This window comes from Oreochromis aureus, linkage group 1, assembly GCF_013358895.1.
Source record: "Oreochromis aureus strain Israel breed Guangdong linkage group 1, ZZ_aureus, whole genome shotgun sequence".
Taxonomy (NCBI): Eukaryota; Metazoa; Chordata; class Actinopteri; order Cichliformes; family Cichlidae; genus Oreochromis; species Oreochromis aureus.
The window spans coordinates 15,562,220-15,587,111 of NC_052942.1; the positions used below are offsets into that span (position 1 = coordinate 15,562,220).

The 24,892-nt window shown below is 41.7% G+C and overlaps 2 protein-coding genes across 2 annotated transcripts; one reads left to right on the top strand and one right to left on the bottom strand.

The window, feature by feature from the left end:
• The first annotated feature begins 649 nt into the window (after nt 1-649).
• On the top strand, nt 650-15,698 carry tmem39a (transmembrane protein 39A). The gene is made up of 9 exons (XM_031728879.2): nt 650-955; nt 6,145-6,358; nt 8,114-8,336; nt 8,575-8,658; nt 8,787-8,941; nt 9,613-9,970; nt 10,071-10,258; nt 10,341-10,461; nt 12,788-15,698. The coding sequence occupies exons 2-9, from the start codon at nt 6,246-6,248 to the stop codon at nt 13,025-13,027; spliced, it is 1,482 nt and encodes a 493-aa protein (XP_031584739.1). The 5' UTR covers nt 650-955; nt 6,145-6,245; the 3' UTR covers nt 13,028-15,698.
• A 322-nt stretch (nt 15,699-16,020) lies between these two features.
• On the bottom strand, nt 16,021-19,051 carry LOC116311683 (serine protease 23). The gene is made up of 2 exons (XM_031728880.2): nt 18,733-19,051; nt 16,021-18,027 (listed from the first exon to the last, which is right to left on the bottom strand). The coding sequence occupies exons 1-2, from the start codon at nt 18,759-18,761 to the stop codon at nt 16,827-16,829; spliced, it is 1,230 nt and encodes a 409-aa protein (XP_031584740.1). The 5' UTR covers nt 18,762-19,051; the 3' UTR covers nt 16,021-16,826.
• Nucleotides 19,052-24,892: the final 5,841 nt, after the last annotated feature.

Sequence of the window (24,892 nt, forward strand, 5' to 3'; positions counted from 1 at the left end):
TCAAAGCAGTATGGCCATTCTCCTCTGACATCAACAAGGCATTTTCACCCAGAGAACTACCTGTCACTGGATATTTTCTCTTTTTTGTAACCACTCTCTGTAAACCCTTGAGATGTTTGTGTGGGCAAACCCCAGTAGATAAGCAGTTTCTGAAATACTAGAAATTGCACACACATAATTATGCAAAAAACATTAAAAAGTAATGTGGTGCCAGCAAAAAGACCAGCAAATACGTCTTGTTCAAAGTCACTTAAGTCCCTTTTATTATGCTGAATATGAATTAAATTCTTAGAAAAACAGGATATTTAATCTCGATTTTTTTCTTTCTTTTTCTCTTTTGAAATGTTATCTTCAATCGCAATTCCATAATTTATTATTATTATTATTATTTATGTATTTTACCATTGTAGGGCAGTAGGAGAGACTGTGGGCATAGGGGCAAAGCTGCATAGTTTGCCACTACAAACAACAGTATGGGCAGTAAAATCATGTGCATGCAAAATGTTCTGATAGTACAGTACATGAGTGAAGTGCAGCACTAAGAATAAAAGATGAAAAAACGATGCACTGACTCCAGATCAGCTTTTTTTGTATTGTTTTTTTTTTTTAATTTTTTTAATCAAACTGCGACTGTGCAGTCTGAGCTTGCTTTAGTCGCGCGCTGATGACGACACGCGCAGAGGCGGTGCGGGTTTGCCACGTCGGTCTCTGTGCAACGCATTTACACTGTTGCTCTTCCAGCCCAGGGCTAACTTTTTGAGACGTTTAGTGCTCTCACCCCGAGAAAAAGCAACTCCCCAGCGTCGCCCTCGCCGCTGTAGCCCGTCACCACAGCAGCTCAGTCCGGGGAATTGAAGCTGAAAGGCGGAGAAATGCTCGGTACAACCCGGACTCGCCGCACAACTGACTGATGCATCCTCGTCCAGCTCAGCCGCCCGCATGTTGTCGATGTTTTGTGAGTAACGACGGCTTTTACACAGCTTTCAGACTCTCCACGTTTGCCACCGAGCTTAAAGCTATTGCGTGTGTCCGTTTTTAGCGCTCTTTTCAAAGTGCGCTCCCAAGTTTCCGCAGTCTTAAAAAAAGGATACAACGCTGCCTTATGTCATGATTCAGGCGAGCAGCTTTCAGTGCATGTCTTAGCAAGTCCCCCCCCCCCCCATCAAAACAACACCTCACAAAATGTTCTGCAGCGTCCAACAGTGCAACAAAAGCCTTTCACAATTGTAAGGAGTCGCACTTAAAGTAAGAAACATGTTGCACTTCCACAAAATTGCTAAACACCATCCTGCAATCCCTTCATTGTAGTTCATTTCTGTAAGCCTCAGTTCCTGTTTTCACTTTTGGCTTCTTTTTTTTGAGTTGTCATCTTGCGTCCCTATGCTCTGTTTGAGTCGCGTGTGCGTGAGTTAACGTCGGTTTCCTGTTTGTACAGTCAGCTCCAATGCTCGATATTGATGCCGCACAGTGGCCTGTGAGCAAGCTGTTTTATCTTCTCCATCATGTTTCACAAGCTCCATCAGCATAAAGGAAATGTTAGTATACATAGAGGCTGCTGCTTATCTGGCTCTGGTTTGCGTTTCTTTTAGAGGCCTATCTCTGGTTGATGAGAAAAAAGCAAGGACTACGTTCTTGGTTTGTGTGTGTGTGTGTGTTTTACGTCACTGGGCAATGATACAAATCTATATAATGAGAGTGACAAGTATTTGAGTTGTAGCTACACTTCCTCAGGTGACATTTTTGTTGTTTGCAGACTTGCAACAAGCAAACAAGAAAATCGTGGGGGAAGAAAATCGTACAATGCAATGCCTAGGAGACATAAATTCAATAGTTCATGGTGTACAATCAGCAAAGTCTCAAAAGTTTCTCTTTTTATTGTAGCTTATCATTATTTTAGCTTTTAGTATATGTTTCATGTTTTACAGCATTTCTATAATGGTGAGTGAACAGGCTCGCACATATACCCAGCCTATTTTCTTCTCATAAATGCCACTATCCCCTCGACAGAAGAAGGAAAAACAAAATAGAGAAACCCACAGAATAATATGTACACTCTCACTGGCTGCTTCATTAGGAACACCTGTTCAACTCCTTGTCAATGGAAACGTCTAATCAGTCAGATATCTAATCAAAAGATCTACGCAGTCAGTCACAGGGTGGTAACTCTGTGCATTCAGTTATGTCGATATGATCGAGATGACGAGCTGAAATTCAAACCATCAGAATGAGGAAGAAAGGTGATGATGAACGTAAGATGGTTGTGCCAGGCAGGTTGGTCTGAGCAATTCAGAAACTGCTAATCTACTGGGATTTTCCCCCATCACCATCTCTATGGTTTACATAAATGGTCAGAAGAATGGAAACTTTCTCGTGAGCTGTGGTTTTCTCATGAAAGATGCCTTGTTGATCCCAGAGTGGAGTGGAGTGGATAATGTCCAGACTGCTTTGAGCTGATTGGGAGCCAACAGTAACTTAAAGCAACAGCTCATTCCAAACAAGATATGTAGACGAGATCTCTGAATGCACAACACCTCCACCCTTGAAGCAGACGGGCTACAGCGGCAGAAGACCACAGTAGGTGCTGCTTCTGTCAGCTAAGAACAGGAAACTGATGTGTAATAGGGTTGGGGCTATATCTAAAAATTTTCCAACCGACAATCTTCAGTCAAATAATTGACGATTGGCGATATATTCACGCATGCACACACTTTTTGATGGGCGGAGCAATGTAATCACGCACGGACTGATTTGCACGCTTACAACACAGAAGTTCAAACATGGACGAACTAATTTCCCCCCAAATTTAGGGCTGTCAGCGTTAACGCGGTCATCACGATTAACGCGATTAAAAATTTTAAAGCGCTCAACTCATCTGCAGTGCAGAATGAACAAACTTTGGACAAACTGCCTGAAATGCGTTGACAGAGACATTTCAGGGATTTTGACTCAGTCTGTGCTCCAGATGGGTTCATTGTTAATCGCGTTAGTCGTGATGACGGCACGTTAATGCTGACAGCAAGAAAAAAAAATAAAATAAAGTCGCCAATTTGGGATGAAAGAGGCAAACCTAAGGATGTAACCAAAGCGGTGTGGCGCTTGTGCAGACGTGTAGTGTGAGCAAAGTACTCAAACAGGACTAACTTGAGGAGGGGACATTTGCTCGCCGATGAAAGAGGGTGCTGTTAAAACAGTGCTATTATTATTATTTTTCTGTTGACTGCTTGTATTACCTCATCATTATTAACAAACTTACTCATTGGCAAATAAATAAATAAATCACCCTTGTAAAAGCAGGATAACACCCAATATCACAAAGCTCAATTTCATGTCAAACTCTTCAATAAAACATTGAGTTCACTGTGTTCAAATGAGCTCCACAGTCTCCAAATCTCAGTCCAGTTGAGCATCTTTGGGACGTAGTAGAAAGGATTATGGATGCAGACAAAAGGATTATGGATGCTGACAAATCTGCAGCAACTGCGTGATGCTTTTATGTCCGTATGGATCAAAATCTGAATAAGGTCTCCAGCACCTTGTTGAATCTGTGCCATAAAGAATTATGTCAGTTGTGAAGGCAAAGGAGTGTCCAACCCAGTGCTAGTAAGGTGTACCTAATAAAGTAACTAGTGAGCACGAGATAAAACTGCAGCAAATTCTTAAAAATCTGGAACTGATTGCAAATTATTTAAATTATTGAGCTGTTAAAAGTGGCTTACATTGAATTCCCCTTTTCTTTTATATAATATACATGATTTTATTGCACTTATTGCACTTTACTGCATATATATTGCACTGTTGGTTGTTGAACATCTCCATTAAGAATAGGTGAGTCTGAAAAATATTTGTAACACAGGACACATTTGCACAGATTTTATGCACCCGGTGTGTAAAGGCCTTTAATCATAATAACCAGCCTTTGTTTTTGTATTATTTTATTGATTCATTGTTTCAACTCTAAACTCCCGTAGTTTAATATTTTCAGACGTCCAACTGGACTAAATTAACTTTATTCAACTGGCAAAAACTCGTACATGTGTCACGTCACATATCGCTGCCAAGAGTTGCTGTTAGAATTGTTTAGCTCGACTTTCAGCTCAGATAAAGACGTAATGTCCGATTAACACAATCAGTGTTAAAACCATGAGATAAAACCATCAGATTTTTTTAAAAATTGTCTCATTGCATCAGTTTCATGTTTTATTATTAAATTTTTTTGAGCAAGCACAGAAAGGCTAGAACAATTAATTTACAATGAAAATAAAACAGAAAAGGCAGCACATTTGAGAAATAGAAGTTTTTGTGTTTACTTGGCCAGTAAGCTCATCAATGCACTGATTTAAAAACAAAAAAACCCCTCAGTTATATTTGTTAACCAGCCAGTCACCTAACTGCTAGTTAAACAGAAGAGTATTCAAATATTTATTTAATGTTTATAAAAATGAACCAGTTACAGCTTTTTATATGTGACCAGTTTACTGTTTTAAATGTGCCATAAGCTGAATATCTGTAAGGTTACTACTCTTTGGTTGACATGACTACAGAGATCTTGGAGATTTGCGGAAAACGATCGCAAACTTGTTTTTAAAAACACACACACACACACACACACACACACACACACACACACACACACACACACAGGAACATTTTGTGGAACAGTTTAAACTTAGAATAAGTTGCTTATCTGTGGACTTTTATTTTCTAAATGTATGCTGTGGAGTATGACCTAGCTGACCTGTTACCACAGCTCATTGGGCACCTTGATAGAAAAAGCTCAGGTGTAAACAATAACAGCCCGTGAATTAGGCCAGGCATGAGTAAGCACAGGGACATTTGTTTGTGTTCTTTAAAGGAGCAGAGAGTAGGTTTTGTCTGACAGGTTGTCATTTTCTGTGTATATCAGTCTCACTAAACACGTTTGCACACACCCTCAGAGGTGTGTTAGCATTTGAATTCTTTGACATGAAGACACTTTGTAAATGCCTCTAGGCATTTTTTTCCCCCAAAATCGGCATAAGCAGGCAAAACTGCTTATGCTCAGGTTTCCTTGTCTGTGCAGTTGGAGAGCGATGACGCATCTTTTTGCCTTGCTTAACAGGGGGTTTGACAGGAGAGTGTAGCCTCTGGAAAGATAAAGGGGATCTCTGTGTCTATTTCTATAGCTGCTTTTACCTAGACTGGTGATGAAATGGGCAGCAACTCAAAATTCGAATTGAGATCTCATCTGAAGTTTTTTTTTTTTTTTTTGTTTGTGTTCCCCACATCCTACACAAATAATGTAAGTAGAATGTGCAGGAGGACTCTTCCTGTAGATTCACAGGACTTTTCCTGCTCTGTCCTCACACAGACTTTGCACTAGTTAAACTCCCTTTGAAGGCTAATCCAGCTGAGTAAGACACTTACATTTTCACTACTAGATAGTGCCGACAAGCGTCCAAGACTGCAGAGCATGTGTGATGTGCAGTGCAGATGACTCTGTATGTGTATATACAAGTTTATTAGGCAAGCCAAGCTTAAAGCTATTCAGCAGCCCTGCTATGAGTCTCAATCTCTGTTATACTTTTTTATCTTTCAATAAAGTGCTGAACCATTGTGAGCTCATTTGAGTGGCTGTAGTTTGTGGTGGAGCTTTCACTGTGTTGTAATCGAAAGTGTGTCAGATAATTTGTCTGTTCCATTTCTGTCATTTAAGTAAGGTTGTGAGTTAAAAGAGCAGCTAGAAACTATCCTCATAACAGTCCAAAGAAATTCCACTTATTGTAGATAAGATGGCATAGATGGCTCAGAGGACCTGTAAGTGTTTTATATGTGAATGAAGACAACCTTGTGTATTATTCCTCTTAGGCTTTAACAGGTTTTTTTAAGTATAGTTCAAAAATGTTTGACATTACATAGTAATGTGCTAGTTGTATCAAACACAGCAGCTTTGACAAGCTTGTAAACTCTTGTTGAAGTTGCCTTTCATTCTGAAAACAGTTATATACAATTAAAGTGATTTAACAAAACAAATGACAAAGCTCTGTTCTCGCAGAGTAGAGGGCTTCGGGTTTGTGTGAGTTCAGTTTGAACGGTGTGATGTGGGTTTTTCATAATCTTTCTTTTTGTCTTATGAAACATTGTCTTCTCTTTTGGTTTGCTTCACAGTGGCCTGGCAGTACATGGTGGCTCACTGAGGAGGAAGGGGGAAGTCCCAGTGGCTTTTGGTTGGTGGGCTCTGCCCTTGGTTGCCACAGTAATAGGCGACCATGCCAGGAGGTCGCAGGGGTCCCAGCAGACAGCAGCTAAGTCGCTCCGCTCTGCCGTCCCTGCAGACTCTGGTTGGAGGAAACGTTGGGAATGGTACAGGCCTCAGGAACAGGTATGCACACAGAGAGCCTCTCAGTTCTGTCAGGATGCAGTAATAAAGAGATTTTGACTCATTTCTGTATTTAAAGCAGGACTGATTAAGAAATTCTGAGCCAATTCACAAATAAAAAAATAAAAATTTTTTTTCTTATATTATGCCAACTTTCTGTGTGAGGTGAAAGTCAGAAGTCTGATGATACATGAGTCACTTTCATCTAAATGAGACATTTATTGTGATTTATCACACCGTCTTTTAACCTGTGATGACTTTGAAGCATCAACGTTCAGGAGGAAGCCCTGCATGATTCACCCATAGCAGTCAAAGCAGTCAACATCAGCCAGTGTCTGCATATGCAGATTATTCAGCTGGCGTATTGTTGCATCCCTACCACAAAAAAAAACAACAACTTTAAACTGAGTTTATTTTAAGCCTCAGTTACACATCCCTACTGACCCCCACCCCACCCCACGCCCCCAGTTACCAGTGGTTGCTAGGGAAGAAACTGATCAAGTATTACCTGACTAGTTGGTGATCACAAGGAGGTTAGAAGGAATGAGTTCACCTGGCTGACCAGTTGCCAGGGTGTTGTAGACTCGTCTCCACATCCCATTTTGTTTGAATACACACTTTGCAGTAGGGCTGGGCCATATTGTACCGTTCACGGTAATACCAGTACAATGTTAGGTAATGATAAGAAAATGAAAGGTCGCGTTAGAATATGGGTTTGTTTTCATACGCATATGGCGGAAAAAGCACGGCGGCGGCGGAGAATGAGAAGGGCGAAAGCGGATCGTTGAATGAAAGGGATGAACCAGAATTGGTGGTGTGGAACTGGTTTGGTTTTTGTCTGTCAGATGGCCACCAAAGCACTTTTTTTTTTGTAGAACATGCAAGCGGACCGTTGTCATTACCGTATTTTTCTGACTAAATGTCGCCCTTAAAAGCCTTTAATTTTCTCAAAAATCAACAGTGCACCTTGTAATCTGGTGCGCCTCATGTATGAATTCTGGTTGTTTACTGACCTCAAACCAATGTGTCAAAAAATAACATACATAATATTATTGTATTGTGTGTGTATAAGGACCCCAAAGAGTTAGAGACATGCTTATGAAGCAGATTTTGAACTCAAGGCTATCAGTCACACAGCTGCAAGAGAATTCAGCATTAATAAATCAATGATATAGAAGTGGAAGAAGCAAGAAGAATGAGTTGTTAGACTTATCTGACTGTTTTGTTTCGCTTAATGCGCTTTATAATCCCGTGCGCCTTATGGTCCGAAAAATATGTATTTGACTTATTTATTTGGCACACTGCATGTTGCAAAGCACCTCTTTATTTAATTTTTGTGGATATTATATATGGTTATGTTCAGGACATGTCAGCCCATTTCCACTGGAAATGCCTTTTGGCTAAACTGTCAGCAAGGAATTTGCATTTGCATTGTTAATTTTTTATATAGCTTTAATGCATATAATAAACAGCCACTTGTTTAATTGAAAATACATTGATGGTTTTTTTTTTTTTTTTTTGCACTAATAAAGTTGTGGAGTTGTAAAGTATTTTGTCTCCCATCAATTATATTGTCAGTTATATCATTATCGCAAATTTTCAAATGTATATTGTGATGAATATTTTTGGCCATATTGCCCTACCCTACCTTGCAGTAGGTGTGACTTTTTAAACACACACCCAGATGTGTTTGAGTTTTTATATACCTCTCCCTCTCTCCCTGTGTTGTGTGCTTTCTTTTTCTCGTTTTGTCTCCAGGAGCAGTAACACGCTGGGTCTATCTGCTCCACCCATCTCAGCCCTCATTACTCCGGAGCCGGTCCGTCACTCGAGGATCCCCGAGCTCCCATTGGACAGCAGCCTGCTGTTTGAGTTCCTGCTTTTTCTCTATTTGCTGGTGGCCTTGTTTGTCCAGTACATAAACATCTACAGGACAGTGTGGTGGTACCCATACAGCCACCCCGCTGCCTCTACCTCGCTCGTAAGAACACTTGACACACTCTTTTCCCACCAGTTCCCTCAGTAGTCCTAAAAATAGGTCATCATTTCAGTTTTCTGTTATTACATTTTTAAAATTGTAAGTAAAACTACATCAGTATGTTCCTGTCTTTCCCCAACTCATAACGTACCACTTTCTTATTAAGAGGTTTAATGTAATAAGCAAAAATGTCTCTGTGGAGAAAAAAAAAACCCTCTAGCTTTTTATCTCCCTACAACAGAACTTTCATTTAATGGACTACCACCTGGTTATCTTCATCACAGTAATGCTGGCCAGGAGGCTCGTTTGGACAATTGTTTCTGAGGTAAACACAGATTCTATCTCTGTAAGCAATCAGCAAGCACACTGTAGGGACCTGATCCCTCATGATGTCAGTGTGGCTGCCATGCTCTCTCTCATAACGGCGTGTTGTTCTGCTTCTGTCTCGCCCAGGTGTCTCAGAGCAGCGGGGGGTCTCTGCTGCGCTACGTGCTTTTAATCGCAGCTCGGCTAAGCCTGCTGACCCTGTGCGGCTGGGTGCTGTGCTGGACGCTGGTCAACCTCTGCAAGAACCACTCAGTGCTTAACCTCCTCTTCCTGGGATATCCGTGAGTGTTTGGTCCACTTCACTCTCTAAAGGCCAGCCTACCACTGAATAATTTGTCTCAAAGCAAAGTATTTCTAAATGTTTTGAATTATCTGGAGTGAAGCAGTCAAAGTCTGCTATCAGAGGCGCAATGCATGCAAATTGTAAAAAATGGGGATAATTTTTATATTTGGAATAGGGGTCAGTTGCTTTAAAAGAAATAACAGAAACTGGACTGTGCGGCTCCTGAATGAAGTATTGTAAAATTGTGCACAGGTTGTGTGGTGATCTGATAAGCGCTTTATCTGAAGTGCTTCCCACAAATGGTTGCCACAACTGTCAAATGAACATCGGTCAGCAGAACTTCAATTGTCTTTTTTTCCTGCTTGCTGTGGCATCAAATTCAAAAAGACATTTTTCTGTTTGGACTGTGTAAAAGTGAAAACCTTGCTCACATACACGGTTTATGAGATGGCTGGCAGCAGTGGAAAAAAATCCTAAACTTAAAAGCATTGGAAAAGGAATAATTTAGCTACTACACATTTTCTAGCGATTAACCAGATTTTTTTAAAGGAAATGATTCAGATAGCTGTAAGGCTATGTGGACATGGTATTTACCATCTCAATTGTCATTCCATCCTGATCTGAAGGTAAAAAATGCTTTTGTGTCGTTTATTTGTTTTTCCTCCGCAGATTCGGTGTTTATGTCCCACTCTGCTGCTTCCATCAAGAGGGAGGGAAAAGCCAGGCGGCACCAGCCGACTGCGATTACACAGCTGACCACCAGCAGACCGACCTAACAGAAACCCCCTTCTTCCGACCACGCGACTTCCTCTTCCTGTTACGAGAGAACCTCAGAGAGCAGTTTTCTAGCCCCCCACACATGCCCACACACACCTGCCCGCCACCCACACACTCTCACACACCAGAGCTGATTCGAGCAGAGGTGGAGGAGCTGAAGAGCGACTTCAACCGGCGAATCAAGGAAGTGCTTTTCAACTCGCTCTTCAGCGCTTACTACGTAGCCTTTCTGCCCCTGTGCTTCGTAAAGGTGGGTGTTTCACTTAAGTCTCTTTCTCCGTTATAAATTCCCGACCTCGTGTTGCGTAGGGTTGCGTCTGGTTTCTTACTCGTTCTTCTTACTCCTACAGAGCACCCAGTACTATGACATGCGCTGGTCATGTGAGCATCTCATCATGGTGTGGATCAACGCATTCGTGATGCTGATGAGCCAGCTGCTGCCCCCCAGCTACTGCGACCTGCTTCATCGCTCGGCGGCTCACCTCGGCCGCTGGCAGAAGCTGGAGCACGGCTCATACAGTAACGCACCTCAGCACATGTGAGTGGCCCAGTGTACTTAAAAAGTCATTTCTAAACTTCTCTAATAGGTTATGTATAACTGTGCTGTTAATGTTTTGCAGGTGGTCAGAAAGCACCATTTGGCCTCAGGGGGTTTTAGTACGACATAGTCGAAGTCTGTATAAGGCGGTCGGTCCCTATAATGTGGCTCTCCCCTCTGATGTTTCCCATGCAAGATTTTATGTGAGTACCGGTGAATTTCCCATATTAACTACACTGATGTTCACCATTTTCTCTTCTGGTTTCTAATGAATTTTTTTTTTCAAATGTGTTCAGAAATGAGGAAAAAACAAACAAAAAACATCAGCTCTGGTGGAACTGCCTTCCTTATTATGTAGTCACTGCTCTGTGCTGTTCAGCAGTGTCCCTCTTACACCAGTATTTGATTACTTGCAAGCAGTACAAGAGTACTAGCTTATCACCACTGAAGGGAGGTTGGGTACAGACACACTTAGAAATGCCACCCAAGCCTATTCATGATTCCTGGGAGACCTCCTCCCTCCTACTGAGGCATGTTTACTTTTGATTATGAAAATTCAGTGACAGAGTGTCACCAAGAGGTGGCGCTTTCCTCACAAAAACTTTGACTTGTGTTGATTTCTTGTACAAAACTTCATGGTATCGATCAAAGAGGAGATCTAAAATTGGTTCAACTTCAATTTTTCAGTTATTGTTTGCTGGGTGATTATTTTTTGCAGACTTCTGTTTGATCTGTGATTATGATCAACATTCAGCAGGTTAGTCTAGTGTTAACTCAGTCAATGTCTTTTAGGAGAAACATCACTGGTGTGTGTATATATATAACATTTTCAGCTCCAGTGAATTCAAGCGCTTTATTTACATGTTGCCAAGGTAAATTACTGTATTGGAGTGTGTGTGTGTGTGTGTGTGTGTGTGTCTGTGCGTGAGCGTGAGCGTGAACTGACCATAATTCTGATCAGCTGATTGGGCTTTGTGTTTGTGTGTGTGGGCAGTGATGATGTGTTTGGAAATAAGAGAAAGGACTGGCCACAGTACTCATAAACTAAGCACAACCTCATGCTGCCTTTATGGAAACGGGATATTAGAGCTTTACCAATAAAATTAGATTTTCCTACTTGTTTCTGCCGAGTGGATGAAATGAGATTTTTCTTCGTTTTTGCTGTTGAAACCAACAGTTTCTCCTGAGAAGACGCGGGGCTTCTCACAATTGTCTTGAATTTAAGAGCGATATTCTAGAAACTGTTTGTTTAATACAGTAGACCTGAATAAACTAAACTGACAAACTCTTTAAGTCTATCCATCAGGTAGAAATGACTTCTGCCACATTTTAAGCTGCACAAAAAAAAAAAATAATAATAGAGATGGTATTAAATTGATTTTTACTTTTTTGGATTGTAACAGGCTTTTGCACTTTGTTTTTTTTAAAGATCATTAACACAAAATACTGGATTCAAGAGGCCCATATAGCGTGTTCAGATCATGGTATGAATGTTTGGGCTGGGGTTTGAAAATCAAGCTGTTTGACTGGTTTGGACAGAAGGGTCCACAGTAACACTAATGATGGTTTGGGCTCTTACCTGCCAGCAAAAACAAGATTTGACATTACTGCTGCGTCCATCATGTAGCTCTTCACTGAGTCTTCACCCCAGATGTTTAGAACAGAGCTCCACGTGGCCCATTTCTAAACACAAGCTACTGCAACAAGTGAATAAAGTGAATAAAGTGCGAGTTTCCTCAGAGTGTTCAGACTGCCGGTACAGAAGCGCTGATGTATGGCACTTCTCACTCAGTGATAGGTGATAGAGTTGAGCTAGCATCTTTACTTTTCGCTGACTCTGAAGCCAAGCTTCAACAAATCATCAGCCTGTGGTGATGCCGACAAGCATTGCGGCAAAACGTGTGTGGCAACTCAGCCTCAGTTTAGTTGACAATTATAATGCAACTTTTTGTGCTTCTAGAGTGAACATGGCATAAGTTAGCAGGTTGCCACAGACTGCCTTTAAACGGATATTGGAGAAGAAAAACATGCAGTAAGATGTGATCTTTAGTGGGATTCCCTGAAACAGTTGGATTCACACAGCGGTGAAGTGATTAGGAAGCTGCTCAGCGTCTGGTTGTGCCCAACATTTCTGAATATTTATTTACCGCCGCCTCCTCTGAGTGCCCTGGCTGTCTCCCACAGTCCACAGCAGGTTAAGTTGCCTGTCACCCTAACCTGCGAAGTGTCCATACATGTGTACTCATTCAGTCTTTTTTTTGCTTTCCCACCCCACAAAGCTATAGCCAGTCCAGGACACTGTGACAGAAACCCACGCTCTCTCTCATTCACACGAGCAGCCAGTTTAAATTTAACAGTTAACCTTCCTGTCTTTGGATTGTGGGAGGAAACCTGTGCAGGCACGGTGTTAACAGGGGAACTCCAACCAGAAAGGCCCCTAGCGCTGTTGCCTCTAGCTTATTTATTTATTTTTTAATCTATGACACTCTGTCATTTTTTCTCCCCGTTCTTTGTCTGTTTGGCTTCCAGTTCCTGTTCCACAAGCCGTTGCGGATCTTGAACCTGCTGATCTGGATCGAGTCCAGCGTGGTTTTGTACCAGTTATACTCTCTGCTGCGCTCTGAGCGCTGGAACCACACATTGTCTCTGGGCCTTATTCTCTTCTGCAACTACTATGTCCTCTTCAAACTACTCCGAGACCGCATCGTGCTGGGCAAAGCCTATTCCTACCCTCTGTCCTCCAACAGTTTGGGGCTCAAGTCGCAGTAAAGACTCTGCACGGCGAGACCTCTGCTATAAACTCTGGACGCGGAGGCGAGACGGATGGAGGCCTGATGGAAGTGGAAGGCGCTTGGAGATTAAGGGACAGACTGTGAACTCAAATTGTGTTTTGATACGGTTCAATTTTTAATGCAGTGTTTATATATAGACCTATTTAAAAGAATATTTTTATTTTGTATACTATTTCGAGTTACACCGGGCATTACCACGCTCATGTCATTAGCATGTTGTGTTATGTTGTTGCTAGGCGACAGAGAAGTCAGGGAATGCCAGGAAGTGACTTTTCACCAAAGATATTTTAAGTGCAGACGGCCAATGGCGGTGCAGACTTTGCCTTTGACAGTCGGTTAAAACAGGCGAGCGATTCAGAGCAGAGGGAGGTTTCATGCTTGGGTCCTGATTGTCCTTTATTCTGCTTCAGTCTTAAATCTGGAACAGGCGTTTTTTTTTGGGGGGTAGCATGATTTCTTTATTTCAGTATTGATGCACCTCTTTGTCTCTAAAAGGAATAATTTGGGATTTTTGGGAAATGTGCTTATTGTCTTTTGATCAAAGTTAGACACTCAATCTGTTAACATTAGCAAATACAAGAAAAATGGCTAGTCTGACAAATTATTACCGTACCTTTTCATACCTGGGAGTCAAATCCTGCTGTTCTGCTACAAGTCTCTGCCGTCACAAAGATGCACATAAGATTTGAATGAGTTATGCACAAGGTGTCCGAAATTTCTGAAGTAGTAGACCGCTTGTGTTTTGTCCCCCGCCCTTTTGTTTTTATTTACTTGGTTTGGCTTTATTGGCCATTTTTCATGATTTGGATTAAATGTCCCTTTGGAAAGTTTACTCTAAAGAAAAGCAACATTTTAAAGGTTCCCAAGGCGTTTAAATTTAAATGCCAAGGGCTCCTGTACAAGCGTCCGTGTTAGATATATCACTGTTTCCACTGCTGCTGCCTCTGTAGTGACCCTAAAGGACATCTTTTTGTTTATATCTTTGAGACGGCTTTAACATAATGGCAGAATCTGATTCCCTGTGAGTGAGACTTTTAAAAAAAAAAAACAACTTTATTTATTTAATTGAAACAAAAGCCAAAGGTTAAAAATAAATCTGTTCAGTCAGTACATGTGAGACATGTTCATATTAATGAGCTTTAGGGGGTCTTTATCGGTAATTTTAGTTTTGGTTTGTACAGGTTTGGCTGGACTAGCTGTTCCACTGTACTTAAACCTACGCTAAAACGTAGCTGAAGCTACGATCGAGTGTGATATGAATCTTATTATCTAAATGTAAAAGGATGAAAACATTTCCTAAAAGTAAGTATTCCTTTAAGCAAAGTCTCAGTATGTTATTTTTTTACACAAAGTCCAATAAACTGTTCATGCAAACTGACTCGAGAGCAGTCTGGAAGAAAAACACAGTTGGTACTCCAATCCGCGGCCTCCGCAGACAATGCCGTGTTCTTCTCATTCAGCTTCTAACCATGTTTTCACAGTTAGTATCTGCTTGCTTCATATCACTGGAGGGGGGAGTAACAGCACCAGTCTCCAAACAACCTCACAAGTGTCAGACGGAAAATCTTTTGTCTGGCATCCTTAAACTCAGTGCGCACTCATGAAAGTCCAAGTACAGTCCTGCCCGTCCCACTAATGCGTACTTAAAGTGAGAAAGGCTGCTGCTGTGAGAGGGTGATGCCTGAGCACACTTTCACACACTGAAATCTGGCTACAATACACCATGTTACTTAATGTTCATCCAGTCACTTGAATAAAGTATGATGGGATATAGGACTGCATCACATCAGGTCTGTGTCTGTTGTGGACTGGATGCTTATCGCAAAACAAATATGGCTTACGATGTATTCTGTTGGAACATTCTTCATCCTCACCCTTCACCCACTGCAAATAAGTCACTGTCACCATGCTCTCATTTAGGTTTGAAAGCAGAGGATGTTTAATAGTGACACTTCAGTGGGGAGTGAATGCGTAATCACAGGGTGTGGAAAGACAGCCACCTCAATGCCACTTCATGTATTCTCAGTTACCGGAATGGTGTTACAAACAGGTTGCCTTGCATTGTTGTTGCCTTTCTGTGTAGCCACACTTTGCGATCAACACCTTACCTGTCAGTAGTTTTGCCTTTATGTTCCTCCACCTCTCCATCACCAGCGTCAGTCTGCAGCCAGTGCGTACTTCAGGCAGTATTAAGCATTAGTTTGACAAAGTGGATTTTTTTTTCAAATTGCTACCATCTGCTTTCAGGTTGAGTGTTAAATAGTTGAGGAAACTACCTTTGAGATGAACCAGTGTACATGTGGAGCGCACAGGTTTGATAGATCCTCTAATTCACATGCTGTACGTGTTGTAGTTTGTCTGCAAACGTCACCCCTTTCTTTGGTGCTTATACTTTGTGGTCACTTTACACTTGAATGTAGCGAAGTCTTGCAGCTGAATTGTGCCGTTGATGTGAATCGGTATGTTTTGTTTTCTTTTTCTTTCTCTGTGCTGTTGCCTTCAGTTGAGCGCCATTGCTGAAATGAGCTGTGAATGGCTCTCATCTTTTAATTTGCCCAGGGTAATTCTGAAATGACACAATTTAACTCTGTAACTCCTGCTTCTGTGGAGAGTCCGCTTTGAATAAAAGCTGAAGAATTGAGATTTGACTAGATTCTAAATTTATTACTGTTCTACTGTCTTGATTTTGGTCAGCTTGTTGTTCATTTACTTCAAATACTTTTAAAAAAAAAAACATGACATATCCAAGTTTCCACATTCAGACTCCTGGTTGAACCCGTTGAGTATGTCAGTGCTGGAGAAGTCAAAGGAGCTGGTCCTCGTATTTCGGCTTTTTACAGTGTTCAGGTTCCCCACAGCATTCCAATTTTTTTTTTTTTGAAATTGGAAATAAAAACAACTTGTCAAACCAACATTGTGTTTGTTTTAATGTGTCTCGTGAGCGGACTGGGAAAAAAATAGAAGACACTGTTGCCTTATTTCAAAGCATATATTTCATTAAGTCTGCCAGTTTTCTGGTTTCTTCAGAAACGTCACAAATAAGTAAAAAGTGCTTATGTAGGCCTAAACTAACTTGGGTTGCCATGATGTTCATGTGGACACCTGCAGTGTTCTTATGTGGCCAGCAGATGGCGCTTGGCAATAAGAAACACTCCACAAACGGCTTCATTTACCAAGTAATCTGCAGACTTGCAAAAGTCCTGAAGCACCAACCACTGTAAAATGTTTCCACCCCGCCTCCCACTGTAAATAAAGCATGCTATGCTTCTAGATAACTACTGTTTCCACTGAGAGGTTTAAAGTTTGGAAGGAAACAGTTGGCAACTTTGGTAGCTGACTTGTACATTCATTCACAAATATAAATTTCAGTAGAGAAAACAGTGCAATCTTTAGTATTAGCTCAGTTAAAATGCTGCAGTGTTTAGATAAACAGTTTCTCTGGTTCCACCCCATCGGTCCATGTTTCAGATTAAATGGGCCCAAATAAAACTTAAGTTATCCTGATAAATGTTCTAAAAGGGAGAAAAAGACTTTCTTGATCTCTTAGAAATGTGAGTGATGATCAAAAACTAAGCAAAGGCAAAAATTAAAGTGTCCCGTTTGATGAATTTAATGTCATTACTGGATCTGAGTCTAGTCTGCGTGTAGATATTGGCATATTTATGTTAACATATCAGTGCTGCAGGCAGTGGGGTTGAAAAGTGTAGCTCCTGTTATGCCAAAAGGATTTGTGGCTGTGGTTTTACACCCCTTGTGTGGTCCTCATGTTTTTGTTTTCACCCTTCCCTACAGTCCATGAAGTTTCCTTTTATCCAGTAGCAGATCTGAGCATATTTCAGAGGCGTGATTCTCACCGCTACATTAAATTCCTGGGACGCCCCTTGTCGCTCCACCCACTGATGCCCGGAAAACACACCTATCACCTTCCGCTCCCAGCGTCGGCGCCGACCATCCCACATCCGTGCGTAGACTCCCGAGCCGCTAGCCCCGGGTTGAGCGTCGCAGTGTTGGTACAACAGGTCTGAAGTCTCCTCACCGGCACGACAGAACCGATACACCAGCTGTCCTGGCCGGTCGTTATCGAATCCTGAGAAGTGGACTCGGCGACCAGGCAGTCCCTGAGCAGGGGGGCTGACTCCCAGCTTCATGTGGCGCCGTTTGTGGGGTTTCTTGAGTTCAAGTAAAGCATAGTCATAGTCCATTCCTATGTCATTAGCATTCCCTTTTATCCAGCCTTTGGGAACGTGGGTGCGCTTGGCTCTGATCCACTGGAACTTCATTTTGTCACTGGTAGGTGGGGCGTAGGGACTTGTATCTCCTTCGACACTGTTGGTGAAGTTGGAGAGAAGGTGGAAGGAAGACTGTTGTGTGTCTCGTTGCTTAGGTTTTAAAAAGCCAACCCGGAGCCTCTGAGCTCCTTTCACATAGTTTTTACCATCGTGAACACAATGAGCAGCTGTGAGAACATGACGGTCTCCCACCAGTGTACCAGAACACCCAGTGGACAGTTTGACAGCCACTGAGAATGGATATTTAAGCAAGAAGTCCTGCCCAGCAATACTAAATCGCCCATCGTGGCCAAAGATCTGGCGCTTTCTTCTGACATGTGACCTCTCAGCCTTGCCTGAGGACCCAGTTAAGTAGGCTGGGCTGGTGTTAGAGTTGGGGTTGTAGCCATAGATCCCAATGGCAGTCTCAGTGAGCCGACCATTAGAGTGGAGAGTCTCATATGCCAGGAGACTCCGCAGGTCCCAGTAGCTCGGACGAGGGGCCTTCTTGTGGCATTCGGGGTCACAGGGGGAGGTGACATCCAAGCGGGCCTGAGACAGAAAATGAGGGGCCGGTCGAGCGTCCGTGTGCTGGGGGATGACCACAGGGATACGCTGGAGGACCCACTGAGGGTGAGAGGAGGAGGATGACGATGAGGAAAAGGGGAAAACGGGTAGAAGGAAAATGAGAACAAGGAGGCCGGTCAACCTGCGGAGAAGAGGCAGGAGAGATGAGTGAACAGCTGCACTGAAAAGATAAAATTCATCATACCGTGACCGGATGTTCAGACCCCTCAGCAAACATAACTAAAAACAACATCTAGAATGCATTTCAGATTACATCACTACAGCCAGGAGAGGTTTTTTTTTCAGCTTGAAGAATTTTTAACTCCACTGAAATCTGGCAGCCACAATCTTCCACTTAAAAAAATGCGGCAGATACCACGAACAAGGGCAAAGATCAGGCTGTACTGTGCTCGGATGGAAAATTCCTAAAGTGGCCAGAGGGATTGGCCTTAAGCCTGCCAGAGTGGTGGAATAACTAAATACAGGCTCTGTTAGTTGTAAATAGGGGTAATAAAAGCCTGAATATTGTATTTTAAACACGCTCAGACCTTTCTCTGCCTCCCGTCAGATCAACTACTTTATACACTGCTGTCATGGACGGTGATAGAAAAAAATCCATATCTGACTCTTGGATTTAAAAAAAATTCTATCTTTTGAACTCATAAAATCAGAAGGCTAAATATCGATTTTCAGCACTGGTTTTCTAATTGCCGGCGGTAATTACTTCTCAGTTTACAGGTTTATTTCTTTATTTTACAACCTCGCCCTATGGAGATTTTTCACGGTTCACACCCAGCCCTCCTACCCTCCTATGAACTGGGTGAAACCTGCCATAGAGGTGGCTTACCGGGGGAGCTCCGCCTGGGAGCGAGACATTGTCAGGAGTTTCTGCAGGTGAGCTGCTGGCTGAACACCGACAGAGGGGCAATACCCCTCAAACCAGAGCAGACAGCGCCCTCGATGGAAGCTGAAGCGGTGAAGAACTCCTGCTGCGAAAGCAAACCAGTCGTCTCCCTCAGCTCTTCACTCAGGAACTGCAGACCTCAGCTGCTTGAGCCGTGAATCCAAAAAGGAGTCGACAGCGGACGCGTTGAATCATTGCGCGCTCCTGCTGCTACAGGAGGAGGAGTAGGAGGTGCTCTCCTGCCTGCCTGTCTGGAGTCAAGCAGTCACATCCGATGCGGAGTGAGTGTAACCACCCGGTCATGTGACTTTTCCCATCACAGCTGCTGGTTACCAACTTTCTGCTGCGCGTAAAATCAAATCCAAAGAAGTGTGTGTGCTGTATATTTTCGTATCACACGTCGCTTCTGCATCTGGATTTAATACAATCAATAGCTCGATTTTATGCTGTAGAATTTCTGGCAGCGATGACCAAACAGAGAAAAAGACAGAGTTTGTCTGTGACATAACGACATTTTCGGAAAGAAACCCACCAATATGTAACGCGCACGTGCTCCCAAAGAGAAAAACGTGGATTTTCACCCTTTAAAACAAGATGCAAAGAATTAGCAATTAAAATGTTTCTGATCAATAATTGCTTATGAGGAAAACTATCTGTCAGATAAGTGCAAAGCTGTTGAAATGGTGACTGTAGAGTTTTGCCTACCTCAGCAGGTGTGCAGTTGAGATCACCTCAAGAGTTTGAACTTTAATCGCACAAGTTTTTTTATTACACTTTTTAAAAAATAATCTAGCAATCTACTTCCCTCATTGACTTATATTTTTTTTGTTTTTGGTATCGAGACCATCTGTCTTGCAACATCTATCTTGGTGCCTACAAAGTAATGTCAGATATACAAATGTAAAGTCATGTGCATGGTTGCAATTCTATCACATCGGTAAAATCTGGCCACAGGCAAACTGACTACACTTAGGTTTATAATTTGTTGGACAAAGACACCATTTCTTTTTTTAGTTTTGAAGCAGACGCTGATTCAAAGTACTGAATTTAGTTTTTTTCACTGTCATTTTAAATTTGAATCCAAAGAGATGTCACTGCAAATGAGGGAGGCCAAAATAAATCTGTAAGAGAGCAGAAACTTTAGGAGTGGCCGGATCAACAATCTGGTGCATTGTTAAAAAGAAGGAATGCACTGATCAGCTCAGCAACACCAAAAATGCCTGAAAAAACGCAGAAGACATCTGAAGTGCATAATAATAGAATTATTTCCCTGGCTAAAAAAAACAACTTCAAAACATCTAACAAAGCCAAGAGCACTCTGTGGGAAGGTGTGATTGTGAAGATCAAGAGATGCCTTTATTAATATAAATGTGCAAAACCATTTAGAGTTTACCAGAAAACATCTAAAAGAGCCAGCACAGTTCTGGAAAAGAAAAATAAACTTCCCCACAGATGAAACTATCACATTACCTGTCAAACATGTGGAGGCAATTTCATGGCTGCCAGTGGACGTGAGTCAGTGCTTATCGATGATGTGGCCGCTGCTACAACCAGCAGATTGAATTGTGTGATGCAGTTGTTTAATCTCTGCTCTGATTCAGCCACATGATGAAAACCTGATCACAGTGAAAATGGATAATGAACCAAAATATAGTGCAAAAGCAACCCAAGAGTTTCTTAAGGCAAAGAAATTATATTCTTCAGTTATTGACTGAAAATTACTTTCATCCAACTATCAAAACAATCCTTATATTTTAAATGATGTTACGTTATTTCATTAATTTTGAACCTCTGAAAAAGTATAAATGTATACAAATGGCTTTAATTCTTAAACACTTAATGCAAAAGTTTTGTTAAACCTCTTAAAATTAAAACTGAAAGTCTGCACTTTCAGTCAAAACACATTGATTGTTTGGTTTTAATGCACAAATATAGCAAATTCATTCACTTTGTAGAAGAAGTAGAACTTATATTTGTGCAAATACGGATCAAATACTACAGATGAAAACATTAAGCTTGGCACACCTGAACCAAGTCGCATGAGAAAACGTGCAGAGAGGATTACGACAGAGGAAACTGAAGAGTGTATGTTTGTTGGTGTTTGAGAGAAAAAAACTGAGATACTGCGCATACCTCAACCGACTCACACAAACACTGACCCACATCCATTGTTTAGCTGGGACAACATGACCAGATTCCTTCTCTCTTCTTTCCTGTATCAAACTCAAGTACATCCGCGAACACTTGTCAAAAGCCTCATTAGATAACTATGTAACACGCATACATCAGTGTTTTGCCTAAACAAACTCTCAGACATGTTGAACTGCGGCGATCACTCTCGTGACTCTTGGCAACAGCCAGCTTCGGGGAAAGGTGTTTATTTCACAATAAAAGTCTCGTTTCACATCCTGCAGCTGTGATTTTTTATTCTTTTTCTCCGTGAAAAACTGACATGTACTGTATGTTTATAAGCTTCCTTCCATTGTCATTGATGACTCAGAGAAATGAATCTAGTGGGAAGAAACGGCTCCTGATGCAAATGTTGGAAGCCTGCTTGATATTTAAACCACCCATGCTGAATGTGCAAGCTGTTAGTACATGTTATGACTTCATTTGGAGCGACAGCCACCAGAAAGACTTGGAGAAAGAAGAACATAACTAGAGGGTGAATGGTGGGATTTGTGCTTCTCTAACCAGCTTGCAAACCTCCGCCCATCCCTGCCTGTTGTGTAGAGCCTTCACAGATAGACTTTGTAATTAAAATCAGTCAAAACTCATTCGTGTTAGTCATGAGAGTGTGGTTAGTTTCTGTTTGTGGAGCCACAGGGGCAAAAAAATGAGAACAAAAAAAAAAAAGACCTCAGAACCTCACCTTTTATGTTCCATATACACTCGTCCTCTTTTTCTTCTTCATTATCTTCTTCCTCTTGCTCTGAATTAGGAGGTTTATAATGAAAAGTAAAGAAGGCTGATTGTATTGAATTGTATTGAAGACTGTGGTAAAAAAAAATGCTGCTCACTTGATCTATGACCTCAATAAACACTTTCCCAGTGAGTTTATGTTCCAAGTCAACAGTTTTAGGGCTTATTGAATACAGAATGTCTTTGATTTGCAAACTGTGTCTGAATGAGTTTTTAAAAAGTGAGAATAAAGCAGGTTATGCTTTGAGGGTTTACCTTATACCACGTGCTACCATATGTTCAGCTGTTGACTGTAGTTGTATGTTTGCTTTGCAGTTTGTGTTCACTTCTTACTCAGTGCAAGAAAGGAAAGAAAATGCTGAGCCATTGTTGAAGATATCCTGCAGCTGATTAAAGCGCATCACCTTTGCCAAGAAACAGGGCGTACTGGCTGGCTCATCATAAAACTTCTCTGAGTAACAATAACCGCGCCCATCCAACAACACAAATTTGCAAAGAAAAGGCACACACATGCAAACGAGGCAACAAGTTCAAGGGGGAAAAAATCCAAAAGGGGGTCTTAGAAAGGTTGTTGGGCAACTATGTGGTATTAGATCAGCTTCAGTAGGTGTTGGCATCGATCTTCCAACTGTCTGAAACTCTAAAAACAGCATTCCTCCTTTGGTGATGGTAGCACGGTCTAACACACCAGTGCAAACCTCCCCTGTAGGAGTTTCAATGGTCTGAGATCTTGTGACTGTGGCATAGAATCACATTATCATACCGTTCACTTGACCCCTAGTGCACTATTGATGCGGATTCTTCTCATTAAGACAGAAAAGGCTATCACTCCAGACCAGATCCAGGCCAAGCCAGGGAAATGCATTACGGACACACAGAATCCCCTCACTGTATGGATCAATGGTTCAGGTTTTTCATTTTGGTTTCTCACCCTGTTGTACATCTCCCTCCCTCCCTCTAGCTCTCTGTGGACCACTATCTGGAACAGCGGGGTCAGGGTCTCATCCTCCTCCCACTTACCTCTAATCAGCTCCATAGCCTTTCTAGGCTCGGCTTGTTTCTCACACTTTCACATGAATGCAAGACTACATTTTAGAAACTGTGCAAATCCACATTAAATGACTTGAAATAAGGAGCACGGGAGCTGAATTCAATTTGGCAAAATGTATGAATTCAGTCTCCAGGATGACAGAAAGAGACGCCTCTTTTTTAAAAAAAAAAACTAATGCTAGGTTGCTAATAAAGTTTCTGTTTGTTTTGAATGGTTATGAAAGGGCCCGTTTGTTTGGCTGTGCCCGCTGTTGTCAAGGAAACGAACATTCCCCAGAGTACTGTTCATATTAATTGTTTTATTCCTCCCACTGTCCTCCTCTCGCTTCTGGCCGCAGACACAATCAAGCAAGTGTGGACAGACTCGCACGTCTGAATTCTGTCCCTTCATGTCCTCGTGTCTCTTTCTGTTTGCTCTGTACCCTCTTTGTATTTTCCCGTCTCCGAGCCTCTCGAGTTTGAAAAATCTCTCCCTTCCTGGACCTCTTCTCTCATTCGTCCCTCGTGGCCACGAAACAGCTGTTTGGCAAAATGAGATAACCACAGAGGTTCTTTGAGAAATTATTCGCTGTGAAAACTTGGGGGTGAGTTTAAGACACATGTAAAACTCAAGGCAAAGCCAAAAGGGAGATAATGTGACTGTTGGCAAGAAGATTTGAAACATAATTTATAATTCCTTCTTATAAAAGATGATAACCACTGGCTCGCTCAGCTGCAGCTAATAGAGATCTCCACGTTTCACACCAAGTGCATTCCCGTAGTTATTTTCTGATGAAGACTTCTAATTTCCTGTTTCGAGTCTTTGCTTTCAGAAAAACCACAATTATTGTGTTTGAAAAGCAATGCCAATAGAGCAACTTTATTCCTAAAGTGGTTGCAGCCTGCTGGCCCTGAAATCATGGTGAACATTCCACATACTGAAAGCAAACTATAGTGAACTCGCTCTCATGCACTTTAATGTCGACACTGGGAAATCAACTGTGTAGAGACAGCTGGGTTGATGGGATCCTGCCTGTAAGTAATTTAAAGGGGCCCTATATCCCCTTTTCTTGGACATTGCAATAATAGTTTTACATGTTTCCCAGTCACAGTCTTATATGCTTTATACTGAGCTTTAGTGCAGCTCCCCAGTTCATCCTTTCCAGTTCCTGTATCCCCCTCTTTAAGCCAGCTTTCTTCTGATTGGTTACCCCTCATAAGCAAAAGCTTTCCACAGTACAGAGTGTGGAGCTGCTGTGTTCCTAAGGTGACCAAATTAAGGATATCTGCTCTCAGTGACATCACATAGAGCCAATAATAGGAAAAAAAGCAGTTTGAAAATATTGCTCATCGCTATCAGTGGTTCATATATAATCATGATGCATCCACCACTGTAACAGGATATATATGAGAGAAAGTAAGGACGAGCATAAAAGGTTAAAAATTAAACTTGTTAATCCAACATGGTGATCAAGCGATACTATAATGGAAAACTGCTGGTGCTATGGAAAGAGAAGCGTCTGGACTTCTTTAAGTTGCTTGAAGACGTTTCACCTCTCATCCGAGAAGCTTCTTCAGTTCTAGGGTCAAGTGGTCCCTCTGGGGGGTTACTTACAGAGCTTAAATCTGGGACTCTCCACCATTTGACCCTAGAACTGAAGAAGCTTCTCGGATGAGAGGTGAAACGTCTTCAAGCAACTTAAAGAAGTCCAGATGCTTTTCTTTCCAAGCTCCTTAGACCAAGATGACTTGGATGACTGAGAACCTTCACAGACATGCTGGTGCTATTATTTCTCACTTCAAAGCTTATATTAAATATAATATAAGATATTAAACTAGTGACCATGTGGGTGTATTGTTTGGCCTATTTTTGCTTTGGCAAAAAGATTTAATCACACTGAAAATAGTAAAAAGATGTTTTTTTTAATGCTAAAAATGGGTAATTTTAACCTACTGCTAGTTGATTGCTAGACAACACAATGATGCTGTAATAGTACAGTATGCATAATTCAGCTTTTGTGAATATAGATGAGATGTTATTGTTGTGAAATCAAAATAAAAGGATAAATTTATAAAGTGCTATAGGTGCATAAATTAAAAAAATGATCATTTTTGCCTATTGCAATGTGGCTGCTAGGCAACACAATGACAT